The 16,057-nt window shown below is 38.6% G+C and overlaps 2 protein-coding genes across 12 annotated transcripts in view; one reads left to right on the forward strand and one right to left on the reverse strand.

Moving 5' to 3' along the window:
* vapal (VAMP (vesicle-associated membrane protein)-associated protein A, like) overlaps nt 1-2,341 on the forward strand; it is a 6,397-nt gene extending 4,056 nt beyond the window's left edge. Inside the window, exons 3-6 of the mRNA XM_079453381.1 lie at nt 1-21; nt 244-324; nt 636-815; nt 1,522-2,341. The exon at nt 1-21 is cut by the window's left edge and continues 83 nt beyond it. Coding sequence (XP_079309507.1) covers nt 1-21; nt 244-324; nt 636-815; nt 1,522-1,683 — 444 coding nt within the window. The 3' untranslated portion in view covers nt 1,684-2,341. The remainder of the gene's footprint in view (nt 22-243; nt 325-635; nt 816-1,521) is intronic.
* Nucleotides 2,342-6,852: 4,511 nt separating this feature from the next.
* LOC306892319 (protein 4.1-like) overlaps nt 6,853-16,057 on the reverse strand; it is a 33,357-nt gene continuing 24,152 nt past the window's right edge. For 8 of the 11 annotated variants that reach the window (XM_079453343.1, XM_079453344.1, XM_079453347.1 and 5 more), the window contains exons 13-17: nt 15,940-16,008; nt 12,365-12,451; nt 12,180-12,278; nt 11,996-12,076; nt 6,853-7,827 (exon numbers count right to left, since the gene is read on the reverse strand). In XM_079453343.1, coding sequence (XP_079309469.1) covers nt 7,822-7,827; nt 11,996-12,076; nt 12,180-12,278; nt 12,365-12,451; nt 15,940-16,008 — 342 coding nt within the window. In that variant the 3' untranslated portion in view covers nt 6,853-7,821. The remainder of the gene's footprint in view (nt 7,828-11,995; nt 12,077-12,179; nt 12,279-12,364; nt 12,452-15,939; nt 16,009-16,057) is intronic. The other 3 variants (XM_079453338.1, XM_079453339.1, XM_079453341.1) reach the window with 2 other exon arrangements.

A 16,057-nucleotide genomic window follows, 5' to 3' on the forward strand; every position in this document is an offset into this window, starting at 1 on the left:
ATCACAGACCCAGAAACCGTGGTAACGCTCCTTACGTGTGTGTGTGTGTGTGTGTGTGTGTATTTAGTCATTTAACAGACGCTTTTATCCAAAGCAGTGGTTCTCTTCTGCTTCATGATGTCACTCAACAGTTCACCTAAACTCAAGTTCATAAAAGCGGCATAAATAGTCTATTTAGTCCTACTCGTGATGTGTGTGTGAATTATGTGTCTGATGAATTTAACGCATGTTTTTCATCTGCAGTGGAAAGAGGCAAAACCAGATGACCTCATGGATTCCAAACTCAGATGTGTCTTTGAGCTACCGTCTGAAAACGATAAAGTGGTAAGTGAAGTGAGCGTGTGAAACAATCAAAAACTGGACCGTCATTGACCAATCAGTCAAGTTAGCAAGAAGCAGTTAAGCATTATAAAACACCCACTGTTTCTACCCATAATGCACATGTTATTCTCTGTGATGTCATGAATCTTATGACAGATTTCCATTGGCCTGTGTCAGATGTGGTTGTGTCTCATTCTGTGTTATTCTAAACCCGTATGACCTTCCTCCTCCTGCAGAAGAATCATTCAGCTCCAACAGAAATCTCTCTTGAATCAGAGTACAGAATGACAGAAGTTGTTTGTGTGTTTTTCCAGAATGATGTTGACGCGGTTAAAGCGACACCGGCGCTCAACTCTTCTAAAGCGGACGGGCTGTCAGCACCTAAAAGTGTCAGCGGCGCTCTGGACGACTCTGAGATGAAGAAGATTGTGGACGAGTGCAAGCGTCTGCAGATTCAGGTCGGCAAGCTGAGCGAAGAAAACCGCCAGTTAAAGGTGAATCAACCTTCATCTGAATCCATTCTGTGGTGAACTGTCAGCGGCGGTAGTGCACGTCACTGCGACAGATATAAGTGTCTTTCAGCTGTGAAATCATTCATTATTACTAAATTATTCTGCAATGGGTCTTGTTGTGATACGAACAGATACATAAAATCAAAAGGCAGCGCAGGTCTTTCCACGGCTACAGAGACATATCTATTCATTTGCGCTGTGAGCACATCTTCTGAATGCGCATTTAGTGCAGCTGTACTCACCTCCATCCAGACAATATCAGCATGATAGTTGTTATGTCTGAATCTGAATAGGAAAGACAAGGTCGGTTTAAACGGAACTGTTAAGGACTGTGAGGCTTAACAGCCACGGACTGAAGATCAGCTTTATTATTTCATGTTAAACGTTCTTATATTATTCAAGTTTTCATTATTTACTGACGTTTTATATGCTGTAGTCCTCATTTATTTCAGACATGAAACGTATTTAAATAAGGTCTATATTTCTCTTCCACTTGTCATGTGGTTGCTACACGCACATATTATAATAAGATTGATGTATAAATAAATTATACTTCCCAACCACCGTGGTTAATTTGTCCGTAAGAAATAAAAAAACTGCCACTGTCACAGCCTTAGTTCTAATGAAGATTCATGTCATCCATTCAGTGTACGTTACGTCCTCATCACGTTTTGTGTCTTGTTATCAGGACGAAGGTTTGAGACTGCGAAAGACCCAGCGAAGCGACCATAGAACGTCTAACTCCAACTCTCTGATTGGACGGGAGTCCAGCGCCAGCTCGCTTCCCTCGCTCCTGGTGGTCATAGCAGCCCTCTTCATTGGATTCTTCCTGGCAAAGTTCATCCTGTAGACGTCGGCGGGGGGGTCTGACGTGGCAAGCGCTCCCGAGCCATCACACACAGCCTGATGAGAAAGTCTTTCTGTTGACGTGACCAGCAGCAGCTGCATCACGGGCCCCTTTGTGTAAAACCAACGTCCCATGAGCCTCTTGGAGCCACATTATATCAGCACGAGACACACAGAAAGACTCCGCTTTTGCTTGGTTTTGGGTTGGGTGCTTGCGTCTATGAACTGGTTGTTTTTGGAATGATGAATGAGAAATACAGAATCAACTGAAAGACGAAGACGAGTTTAGTTCTAACGAAGGTTTGTCTCCCCCAAAACTACATTTAGTTTTATTATGAACTGCAAAGGTCATTTAAATCTTTAATCCGACTGAACACGAAACGCCACAGCTAAGACCTTTCAACTTCACGGTTTGTTTAGCGGTGATGTCAACAGTTGGACGGGTGACACAGGTGCCTCCTTCCTCTGTACAGTTGTTCTCTGTCTGTTCCTAACAATACCAATGCAGACTGTTTTATTACTGTAATTATTATCATTTATTAATGTTATAATTCATGTACTTTCTCTCCAAACAGAGCATTTATTTCCACAGATGTCTTTACTGTCTCATACTAGAAATAAAACGTGAAAAATTAAAAACAGGACGTTCAGTCTGTGTTCTTTATTTGGCTCTCTGATATGATATTTATTTGAAAGAAAAATGGGACAATACATATTAATGAACATTTTCACAAATGTAAATATGTCAGATTATAGCCTTAGGCTAATTTCCATCTGCAGACCTCTTGGCAGGTTGATTATACACACCAATTAATAAATGCACACAGACACACTATATACAGCCTACACACACACAAAGAATGGACAACAGAGGACACATAGAAAACAGGAAAACACCGACCACAGTACAAACCACAATAATACACATGGCCCATTCTATATCACACTGACCCCTATTGCACTGAGAACCGTTTCCCTTTTTGTAATGAACTAAGTCTGTTTCCCGTCTGATATATAATGATGAACTAAACACGATCACATGTTTGTGTGTCCCTCAGCCACATTTTTAAATGACTCTAAAGGAAGGAAGACTTGTGCTTTTCCTCACTAACTGATATTAGTTGTGTGGTCAATGTAGATCATCATATTCACACTTCATAGATTGTACTTGAAACAGGGTTTTATCCTTACAGTTATAATCCTGATCAAGTTTAGCCTCGCTGACACTGTCAAACGTAAAACATCACCCTTAATAAACTGAATCCACAGCTAGCCGTGCGTTAAAGGATTTAAATGTGCTTTGCGTCGTGTGGTTCTTGGCCCTTTCACACATGGCTAGCTGTGGATTATCCCTCACTAGTCTTATTTGAGGTATGTAAACGGTGAAAGAACGTTTATGTACAGACGGTCTCTTCATAAAGTGTCACACTAGTGAGATGACAGATATGAAGCGATGAGTCTTTCATGAATGATGACTCTTTAAAGGGGAAGGTCAGAAAATATCACAGAATAAAACCACCAGTTTTCCTGTGGACTTTATGAATAATACAGTTATCATGACACATTCAATGATGATGTTGTTTTATTCTATTATTCGTGTTTATATTTGTATCAAATCAATTAAAGCAACTGTTGAAGTGTCATAGATAAAACATCACGAGCCCTGACATCTGAACTCAACGTGTCCAACTTCACAACCTGGAACAAATGTGTTTGTGATGTTTTATTATTGTCTGTTTCATCGTTATTTGTTTGTTTTGGTGAGACCTTCGCCATCAATTAGATATCAGCCTTCCTTCAGTTTACAATAACATGTCAATTATTTCTCAGAAAAATATCTACTGACGTCATCAATCTCTTTTTCTCAGGAGGAATATCTGAGACGCAAATGAAACCCAACTGAGAGCAATAATGAGCAATAATATTCTCTGGCTGGGATTTGATCTTGTGCGACTGAAATAATACTTGATTGTGTCTGTTGAAGGAAAGAGCAGTTCGACTTGACGCTGATGATCATGTGATGCTACAGGTGCATTCTGGGTGCTCAGATCAGCCAAAGAAACAGCTGCAGCAGTTGCCATGGTAACAGTGGTCACCATCACTCAGCCATTGGTCGGCGTGACGTCCTGAACCACGCTCCCCCCCCCCTGCACTCCTCTCTTATTTTTTTATTTTTATTCAAAGAAATCTTTGAAAGAAGCAATATTATACATATCACACAAAGAGGGAAAAAAGGATTAATAAATAATAAAGAAAAAAAAGAAAATAAATAAATACAGAAAATAACAGCGAGTATTTCTCCTCTTTCCTATGGACACAATCTAAATCCACAAAAAATTATATATATCTATATATATATATAATTATACATAAAAATAGACGGGATATTAAATTGAAAAAAACGTCTGCATAAAATTTAACAACTTTACATTTTTTTGGTTGTTTATGAGCAAAAGAGATTTTTTTAAGTTATCAAATTCTAACAAAAATAAATTGCAGTTAAGTGCAGATTTTACAAACTTTTGTTTATGAATATAATATTTGCCATGTAAAATATTGAAATTCACCACGTAATTAAACACATTGGGCAGTGATGATATCAAGAATTCACATTTTTAGAGCAAATGTAATTACTCACATCACAAATAGCAATTGTTACTAATAGAAATTCCATTGTTGATATCAAGAATTATAGTTTTCTCTAGTAGAAAATGTAATGGTTGATATAAAAAATGATTAAAAGCTTCGTTCGGAGTATACTTGGCTCGTAGTTGCACTTCGTAGTGTGCTTGAATCAGCTATAAAATGTGCTAGATTGATCCAATCAGTGTAGACACACATTTCAAGCAAACTTCAAACATTAACATGAGATCATTCGGCAGAAGTTTGTTTGCGTCTCACACATTTCTCCTCAGAGAGACATCAGACATCAGGCTTGTGTGAGATGCGCATGTACTGTAGGTGAGAGGAGGCGGCTGCAGTATATGAGGGGAGGAGTCAGAAAACACCTTTGAAGTCGGACACTTCGTGAATCTCGCTGTTTACTCGCCTGCAAACGTGAACAGTGGAGGAGATCGCGGTCGCGTTTTTTATCGCAGACGAAGTGGATGTAATCGAAATACACATTCTTCAGAATTTCTTCCCTTGTTTTAAGACCCAGACACTTCTCAGATGAAAGCACACAAAGATGAGGCATAATGACTAAACAGTCCATTTAGATATGTATGTGTGCATGTATATTTTTAATGGATTCATTTATTAATTCACACAAACATACAATAGAATAAAGAGAAAATTACAACAAGGAAGAATTCTAATGAAGAGAAATATAAAATAAACACATGTCCTTATTCTTAACTTCACTAGGCGTGTTTTGTTTTTGTTTAGTTTGCATGTAAATATAAATAAACAGATGTGTAATCTAATTCTTAGAATGAAGAGAAAATGCATCAGTTGACATTCTCAGCCAATGAGCTTGAAGCTGTGTCGTCAGTCAGTCGTTTCCCATCATGCTTTTGAACAGCGCAGTCGGAGGAGAGCAACTGCGCTCGACTGCTCAATCCGACACAGCCGCCTCGCCGTCGCGAGAGTTTTTTGGCACACGTCATGACGTCAGAGCAAGGCGGACGTAATTCGGACACTTTTCTAACCGGCATGCAGCTCGCGGTGATCACCGGTGATCGGTTCTGCGCAGATTCTGCTCATCTCAAACAAGCCTAATATCTCTTGGAAACTGACAAAAAGGTTTTGTATCAATAACAAAATGAAGGAAGTGTTTTACAAAATACGGCATATAATGAATCCTGCTAAGCACGAAAGATTTAAGCGTAATATTGCATATAAATGTGAATTTTGTGGTCAAGAAAGAGAAACCATTTTGCATCTTTGTTTTCATTGTATTAACTCAAGATTATTTTGGAAAGATATTGAATTCTATATTAACAGAAAACTGGAACGCATGATAGAAATGTGTATATTTGATGTGCTTTTTATACAGAAAATAAGAATATGAACTGTAAACAACAACATACTATACATTTGTTTATGCTATTAGGAAAATGCCATTAACATAAGAAAAAGTGACCTCAATGTAAACCACATTTTTCACATTTTATTAATGACAAATTGTGTATAGATCTTGAACAAACAGAAAACAAAAAAGCACTGAAAACATTGAAATGTATGTAATTCTATTTCTTTCTTTTGTCTATTTTGGTTTCTATCTGGCAACGCATGTTAATGTTTTCTTTTACCTCTAACAAGAGACAGTATGAAGTCAACAAGTTAAAAACATAACCACTGACTACACTGATAACCACAAAACCTACAAATATAACAAACTTCTCTAAATCTCAAAGATAAAGGAACATTAAACACTAAACTATGGAGTGAAAACAGTATCTTATCTCCCACAAGACACATACAAAACAGCAAAATAAATCATAAAAATCTTATAATGAATGAATTTGATGTGTTTCAGGAAAAAAGAGAGATGAACCCCTACATCCTGACTACATTGCCAAATATTTCAGCTGTCATCGTGCCGTCAACGACCTGGACATGTGGACCTATCTGCGTTCTCTTCATTTCTAAAAGGGTCACCAGCTATGACATCATCTGTCCTATAAAGCCGACTGACCTTTATTCTCTTGACTGTTTTCAGCATCCCTCCACTAGTCCGACTCCACACCGTGGGCCAGACATAAGACCTCTCCCCAGACAGCACGCCACATTATAATTAAACAATTATTATTCCTTTTATGTGCAAGGGCAAACTCCTGAAACACATTCCATCAAGGTTGTCGTTGCTTTGCACAGCATCAGCTTTTGCAATTAGCTTTTGCGCATGTCACATACAAAGAATGACACATGTTATTCCAGTGAGGTACTCAAGTCTCAACAGGACCGCTGAAGAAGAATAAGCTGTAACATGTTATGAACATAGGCCATGTGAGTAAAACACATATTTCATTCTTCTTAATATGTAAATATGTCTAAATAAAATAGTAATCAAACGTGCCCAAGAACTCTGTTTTCCTAAGTTCTTCAAAATATCTCATTGTGTGTTCAATAGAACAAAAAAATACAATATTTTGTTTCCTACTATGGATAATGTCCCAGAACTAAAATACTTCAAAATCAACAATTCAAATGAGCAAAAAACACAAATTGTGCCGATTTCAACAATATTTTATTCCAAAATACAAACAAGAAATCACACGGCTGTAGTCTCACTGTTTGGACGTCACATTTTCTCTGTGTGTGTGGGTCAGGTATATGGCATGAAAGGTATGACAGGTCAAAGGTCGAGACTAGTGTTTCATACACGCGTGTGTTAGTACCAAAGCTCAACCGGCTCGTTCTCTGAACACGGTGCCAAAAATAAACCTTTATGAGTCCTTAAAATCACTCATTAACACTCATTACTCGCTAACACACAGCAGAACTGTGATCAAATACTTTCAATTACAAATCATCTGAAAAGGAACCTTGTTTAAGCTTCAATATTGTAATAATGGGCTTAAAAACAACAGATACGTTCACATGATTTTTGCCATAGCATCATTCAATATGGCACATCTGTTTATATTTTATAAATGACACTCTTGAGAACTCTCGTCTAGTTTCACTCCAAAATCCAAACAAAGACACCAAATAATATCTGTTTACAGACATAATATTCAAATTATATGTGAATGCAGAAAATTCTCAACAACCGTAATACAGAATCCTCTTCACCTCATTTCCTGTCATGTGAAAAAATAAAAACATAATTTAAATTATAACATCATATCAAGGTTAGGGTTTGATTTATGCACACGTGAATCAGAACAAGGATCAAAAGAATGGAAATGAAAGTAAAAGGATTCATTACAGTAACCAGCATTTGCCTCATTTTCTTCATGCAAAAGATCGTTGGTATTTTTCCTCTTTATGTTGTGTTTACACGAGACGCGCTGGACTATAAACACACTCCAGAGGATGAAATCAAACACTTGAAATCGTCGTGATAAATCTGATATTTGAAGGCAGTCAAAGATGTTTTTTGTTTGTTTGCAATCGTCTGACCGCAGGTCTCTGCTCTCCCCGTGATGTGACTGACCTCTTGTGTCGTCTGAGGTCAAAGGTCCTGATGGAAAGGTTATTCCTAAACAACACAAACACAGAAAGATGAATCAGTTCAAGAGTTTTTACAGGGCTGCTGATGTGATCTGAAAACATGAGCCAGTGAAATGAGATGCGAGCGGTGTGATGGGACGAACGTCACAGGATTAACATGCCAGAGCGACAGAGAAACATGAAGTCATGTACCCCCCCACAGCAAATGCACATGAGAAACACGTGTTGCGACGGCAGATGTGTTAGACACGAGTTTAGTTGGACTTCTAACATCACTCACACATCCAGCACAACCGCAACACCATTTGTCCAGCGATATAACATCTCTCTGTCCATCACATGTACACACGAGTCAAGACGACACTACATGACTTCATGAAACACATTGTGTTTGTTCTGCAAGCTCCTGACACACAACACACGTGACAATCGCACAAGAGTCACAGACTGATGCTGAAAGGGATTCTGGGTACAGACAGACATTTCATAATCAATGCAACGGATCATATAAAATGATGACTGATGATCTCAAGCAATAATAAACGTTCATCAGCTGTTAATGTTGAGACTGTCTGATGCTCTCTTACATCACAGAATCATGTAGATGTTATTAGATTCCTGAAACAATGTCGCCGGTTAACCTCATACACTCCATTCACAATATTAAACAAGTCGCTGACCAACCTGTGTTCTCATATAGAAGTGCAGTTCACTCGTCATCATCAGTTATAATAACACAGGAATCTGTTTACTTGCTCTAAATGACCTCAAACAAGCAAAGCCTTTGCTCAACATTACTGCTCAAATGTTCCGGCTTGATTCCCCATGAATAACAGCAGACATTATATTCAACGGTAGATTCTGGTGTAATGTCTTCTGTTGTACGCATAAATATAAATACATAGATGCCTCATTCGAGGGCTCCAGGCACGAAGACGCGTCCGCCATCTTGGAAAGGTCCACTGTCGTCTATAAAATGAAAACTAAAGGAATTTCAAATCACATGAGCCAATATTTTATTCACAATAGTACATAGATAACACAGCAAATGTTTAAACTGAGAAATGTTACACGTTTATCCATTAAATTAACTCATTTAAAATGTAATGCCCGCTACAGGTCTCAAAACAGTTGGGACGGGGTCTTGTTTACCATGCTGTAGCATCTCCTTTTCTTTTCCACACAGTTTGAAGACGTCTGGACATTAAGGCTATGAGTGGCTGGAGTTTGGCCTTTTATAGGTTTCCAGCTGCTGAAGAGTTTGTGGTCGTCTTTGACGTATTTCTCATTTAATGATGCACCAAATGTTCTCTATAGGTGAAAGATCTGGACTACAGGCAGGCCAATTAAGTACCCGGACTCTTCTACGACGAAGCCATGCTGTTGTTATAGCTGCAGTATGTGGTTTTGCATCGTCCTGCTGAAGTATACAAGGCCTTCTCTGAAATAGACGTCGTTTGGAGGGACGCATATGTTGCTCTAAAACCTTTATCCCATCTTTACTTCTGCGAGGCGAAGACTTCCCTTTGATATCTAATCATGTTACAGAACTGATATCAATTCACTTCATTAGTCTCTAGATGTTCTCCCAGCTGAATCTTTGCTTGCTTTTTTAGCCATTTGTTGCCCCCGTCCCAACTGTTTTGAGACCTGTAGCAGGCATTACATTTTAAATGAGTTAATTTAGTGGATAAACGTGTAACATCTCTCAGTTGAAACATTTGCTGTGTTATCTATGTACTATTGTGAATAAAATATTGGCTGATGTGATTTGAAATTGAAATCAAATTAAAAAAACGTCCCAACTTTTTCCGTATTCAGGTTGTAGTTCTTTATATCGATGGTATTACCACAACAGACGACAGTAGTTTTGTTTACTTGAACTTGTTAGTAAGGAAAGCGTTTTAGCACTGAAGAGATTTAAAGCCAGCTGTAGCAGTTACAGGTCAAAGAGAAATCCTGAAGAGTGTTCTGATGATGTTTAGAAGTAGGGCTGTGCAATATATCCAAATATCGCACATGTGCACATCACAATGGTTTGCGATAAATGAGCTATTTCATTTTTGGAAAAGTTTTGTCCGGTGAAAGTTTTATGTGGATGCTGATAGTATAGTATCTATGTGTCAGGAGGATGTTTATATGTGATAGCAGCGTGTGCTCGTTCTCTGACGCAAGTCAATCAACAATCCTCCTCGTGAAGTGACATTTTTTACATTTATTTTAGTTTGTTCACAATATGTCAGATTTGTTGAATGCGACAGTAAAACATGGCTCTTCACTTTCAGAAGATGTGGTGATGCTTTATTTTTCCTCAAACAATGTAAAATATATATTGGTTATATCATTTCTTTCATATATTTGAATACAATTTAAATAGATTTTAGAAAAATAAATATCGTATCGCATATCGAATATCGCATTATTTAGCATTCTATCGCATTTTTCCTCAATATCACACAGCCCTAATTAGAAGTGATTTGCATCTTCTGACTGCACGCGTGCTTATGTCACAAGGGTTAAGTTCACTCTCAATGTGCTCAGCAAACATGAAAGCATCAGTCAGTTTCACTCATATAACCCACAAGAGCTGGAGTCATGCAGAGAGCACAACACGCATGAAAGAAGAGAAACACCTGCGCTTACCTGCGCTTCAGTGGAGAGCTCAGTCTCTTTATGAACCACCACTTTAGTCACAGACATGTCAGGATGCTGCTCTTTAACATCTTTAATAGCCTGAGCCAGAACCTGAGACGCAAACCCAACCAACACCGACACCACCGTCATCATCATCGTCACGCAACCAATGTCACAATTCACACACAAAAAGCATAAATACATCTCTACAAACACATGAACTATAACAGACATGAAACTCTCCATTATTAACACACATCAGATCGGAGAGAATCAGTAATGAGTGTTTTTATCACCTCACATCACATCAAAATGTGTTTTAAAATAAAATATATCTTCATTTGATGTGTATCAATACAAGCTAGAAAATACAGAAGCCACGTAACAAAACAAGCTACAGTATTTCAAAATACTTCTACGAGGTAGCATGAATTGTTTTGGCAAACCTTCCATCAATGAATTGGCCTATTTAATCTAACCCCAAGTAAACAGTGTTTGATAGCAACAGCTTTTCTCATGTGATGCAAACAGTAAACAGATCAAATATTGGCATATCACTGTGATCTCCCAGATAAAGACGTGACACAACGCCATAAAAGACAATAATCATGCTAGCTCGCCTTTGATTGTTAACTTTGGCAACTCCCTTTAAGAACAAGCCGTCGTCGTGTCGTGTTGGTGTAGACATGTGTCAGGTTTGAAGTAACCATCGGTTTAATGTTTTACAGTTTGTCAATGACTCCTTATTGAGTTATCTGATAGCGAAGGGCTTACTTTGCCATATAATAACAAGTGTCAGGCAGTCGTTCTTGCAATGGTGTGCAAAATCATGATCATCCTACACAGATCACATTATCAGACTATCAGACATATGAAGAGTTTGGTTCAAAAATCATTCAAATATCATGTTTTTATTGTGTATTATTTTATTTATTATGGCTTAAATCTAAACAAACCAACTACAGTTTGATTGGCTTCAATTGCATAATGCACAATAAAAAACATAAAAAAAAGAGTATCTAATCTTTTAAACAAACTCTTCATTTATTTATCATCATTGGACACCTGTTTGGAAGTTTAAAAAAACATTTTAGCATTTTACCAATAATACAATGATTAACATTAAGTGTTAGAAATCTTTTCTGTTTTCAAGTCTGGGCAAACAACCAATCAGAGGCCACAATTTCACGTCATCATGTAGACTTCCTACAAAAAACCCTCACTAAAGAGTTTTGATACAAAACATGACGCTATTTTCATCAACCCTATCAAAAACAAATTGCTAAATAATATGTTGTATTAAAAATATCAATTTAATATACATGTATCATGAATACTGCCCATCCCTGACCACATGTGATGTGTTTCTAAGAATGAAACCAGTTCGGTTTCAAAACTGAAAGTAATAATAATGCTAGCTGTCATCAGTAATTGTGTTATTTTGATCAATGAATTATAGTTGATGTTATTATGAATCAGGGTTATTAACAGATCCCAGAACAGCTGAATATTTAAGTTCCTTGTGTATCCGAAGATAACCAGCTGGTTTATTTGTACTTTACCTGATCGTGATCCATGTCTGCGTCTCCCGTGATAACAATTCTCTTTTCAATGCGTGTTTCTGATATGCCGTCCTTCGCCGTCTGACACACGGAGAGAAAACACCACACGAATTCACACAACAAGACTAATGAAATCCTTATAACATCTGAATTGAAAAACAATAATGTGAACTGCCAGTAAGACCTTTGTGATGTGTGTGGTGGTGGTTGTGTTGTTGTTTTCTGATGTTATGGTCTGAGCGCTCATGAGAACTCCTGGACCAGAGTCTCCGTTGGCATCGGCCTGCACACAGACAGATGTGTGGTGTGTTATCATCACGTGACTGAATGTCCACACGTGTCCCGTGAGAATGTGCGTGTTTGTGTTACCTCTGAGGATTCATACGTGATGGTCTTTGTCTCAGTGTGAACCACAGGAATCGCTTTCACTTGCTCATCCTGAGCGGATTCCTCCATCTGCAATCACATCAACATCATCGCAAATCACCACAATTCTCTTCATCAGATTATATGATGAGTGTCAAGGAAAACCGATGATGCTAGAGAACAGCGGGTGAAAAGTATGTGACGTGATGGCTCAGGGTTGATATCGGATCAAAGGTTTCACGCATGTAACTGTGCGTTTCCCCAATGAGGCAGAAGACAAACATGCAGACGTGAATCTGTGCTGTCGTGAAGTCAGACAACACAAAACACAGCAGCAATAAACGCTGTCTCTGAACACGGTCTCTTCTGTCTCATAAAACCAATCGCTCAAACAACACTCCAGCTGTTGACATGTGCAGATGTGTGTTCATGCGTGTGTCAGTGCATTACAGATATAAAAACACAGATCTCAATGATAGAAGTCTCTGATGCCATCATGAGAGCTGTCGTGAGACGTAGAAACACACGGCGATGCCACACACACACACAAGATACACAAGGACAGTGCACTTCCTGTTTCACCTCCTCTACGTCCTGTGGAGACACGACCGACTGATCGTCCAGGTGGTCTTCAGAGCTCACAGACTTCTCTTGAACATAAACGGACGCTTCGTTCACATCATCATGTTGTTGATGGCCCATCACCGGCCTCTCGTCGCTCTGATCCGAGCATCTACATTCCAACAGCACCGCCCGGGCCACCTGCTTCACTAACATGACTTTAACACATCTTCTGTCTGAAGGAGAACGTCCTTCTTCTGTTTCGACGCAGGAGCGTCTGCCCATCGCTATAGCCTCATTCAGAGCCAGCAGATATTTCTCTTTATCACCACAAGACGGAGACAAAACTCTCCGAAGTCCACACTGTTGTGTCTTCAATTCCCTCTCCTCCGTCTGCTCCTCATGACATTCAGAAGGAGACGACTGCTCCTGTAACCCAACTACAGTCTGACACACACAAGAGGATTCACTCAACATCCCGCTCTCTTCCTGCAGATGATTGTTTCTGTGGCGTAACACCAGGAATGTGCTGCACATGACAGCGGCTGAAGTCTAAGATCAACATGATTTGATGTTGCAACAACTCTGAAAGTGACAAAGCCGACTGGAGGGATGAATAGATGAACAGTAGGGCTGTCACGATTATAAAATTTGGGTGGCGATTAATTGTCTATTGAATAATTGCGATTATGGCCATTGTTTGTCTATTAATAATGTCGGTTGTGGCGATTAATTCTCTGTTAAATAATGGCGGTTATGCAGATCAATTGTCTGTTAAATTGTTGCGCTTGCGTCGATTAATTGTCTGTTAAATCGTTATACTTGCGCCGATTAATTGTCTGTTAAATCATTGCGGTTGCGGCGATTAATTGTCTGTTAAATCGTTACGCTTGCGCCGATTAATTGTCTGTTTAATCGTTGCGGTTGCCCGATTAATTGTCTGTTGAATCGTTACGCTTGCGCCGATTAATTGTCTGTTTAATCGTTGCGGTTGCCCGATTAATTGTCTGTTAAAACGTTATACTTGCACCGATTAATTGTCTGTTAAATCGTTGCGGTTGCGGCGATTAATTGTCTGTTAAAACATTGCGGCGATTAATTGTCTGTTAAATCGTTGCAGTTGCGCCGGTTAATTGTCGGTTAAATCGTTGTGGTTGCACCGATAAATTGTCTTAAATCGTTGCGGTTGCGCCGATTAATTGTCTGTTTAATCATTGCGGTTGCGCCGATTAATTGTCTGTTTAATCATTGCGGTTGCGCAGATTAATTGTCTGTTAAACCGTTACGCTTGCGCCGATTAATTGTCAGTTAAATCGTTGCAGTTGCGCCGATTAATTGTCTGTTAAATCGTTATACTTGCGCCGATTAATTGTCTGTTAAATCGTTACGCTTACGCCGATTAATTGTCTGTTTAATCGTTGCGGTTGCCCGATTAATTGTCTGTTAAAACGTTATACTTGCACCGATTAATTGTCTGTTAAATCGTTGCGGCGATTAATTGTCTGTTAAAACATTGCTGTTGCGGCGATTAATTGTCTGTTAAATCGTTGCAGTTGCGCCGGTTAATTGACGGTTAAATCGTTGTGGTTGCACCGATAAATTGTCTTAAATCGTTGCGGTTGCGCCGATTAATTGTCTGTTTAATCATTGCGGTTGCGCAGATTAATTGTCTGTTAAATCGTTACGCTTGCGCCGATTAATTGTCAGTTAAATCGTTGCAGTTGCGCCGATTAATTGTCTGTTAAATCGTTGCGGTTGCACCGATTAATTGTCTGTTAAATCGTTGCGGTTGCACCGATTAATTGTCTGTTAAATCATTGCAAATTTGACAATTGTAACGATTTATTACAATTATTACAGTTAAAACATAGACACATTTAGAAATGTGAAATTCTGTAAATAACTGGTAACCCTATAGAGTAACCTTAACAGAAAAGACTGAGATGTGAGGATGATGTCGTCTTGCTGTGTAGATGAAGCAAATCTGGAATCACTTTCATAAAACTAATCAACACAAAACTGACAAGTCTGATAAAACTCAAATGATGAAGAAATTTCACAGCGAGTGCAGATCAATTGTGGTTTTTCTGAAATAATTGCGATTATTTAACAATTGTGACAGCCCTTACAGTGAGATATAAAGACAGCAGATTTTACTTTTAAAATGATGAAAACAATACAAGTTAACAACATTCACATGTCAACAAGACTAGACAAATCTGCACCATAAGAAACATGAAGACGAGAACAGAAGAACAGCATCAGTCTTTGAGGTCTTGATCTGATGAACATTTAGTCATTTAGCAGACGCTTTTATCCAAAGCGAACACAAAGAGTTGAATGTTTTCTCGGTACCACACATCGGTTCAGTTTCACCCAGTCATGACGTCTGATCTGTGTCATTAAACTCAACACGTGTGAGATGTTGAGAGCTTTGTGATATATAACATTTGTCAGATTATTATTTGTGATGAGAACCCACAGATAAAGAGAGTCGAGCTCATTTGAATCTCATTAACGTCTCAGACGCTTTCTCAGACAGTCTAAAGAGATACTGAACTGCATCGCACAGCCAGATGAGATTCATCTTAAAAACGCATTTGATGTCTGAACACACAAGGCTTTTCATAAGCGTGCGGCGGGGAAGACGTCTTCAGACACAATATAAGATTTACAAAAACAATCATAACGGCATCAGCATGAGCTCCTGCAGACATACTCACACTTCTGTGACGGACTTTCTGCATCATTTAAAAAAAATGATATTCAACTTTCCATCATGAAAGTAAAGAGGATTTAGGAGCGTGAAGATTGGTGGCATTATTTGTCATGACACAGACTAATAAATCAATATAAAGCCAATCCTTCCATGATGTCTTTAATCTCATTAAATGTGGCAATGAGAATTCAATAAAAGATGAAAATGTAGTGAAGCACAAACCAAACACATCTCCACATCAGCCGTGTTTATTCATTGAAGGCAGAAAAGAAAACTTTAAGAAAAGAAATAAACTCACGGCATCAGTGTCAGGCTCCTGCTTTACTGAAACATCCTCGGCTTCATCAGCTTTCACCTCCTCTGACATCTACACACACAAACATAACACAACACTGGGTTATAAGGAGACAAGTGAA

This window comes from Barbatula barbatula (genome assembly GCF_947034865.1).
Source record: "Barbatula barbatula genome assembly, chromosome: 3".
Taxonomy (NCBI): Eukaryota; Metazoa; Chordata; class Actinopteri; order Cypriniformes; family Nemacheilidae; genus Barbatula; species Barbatula barbatula.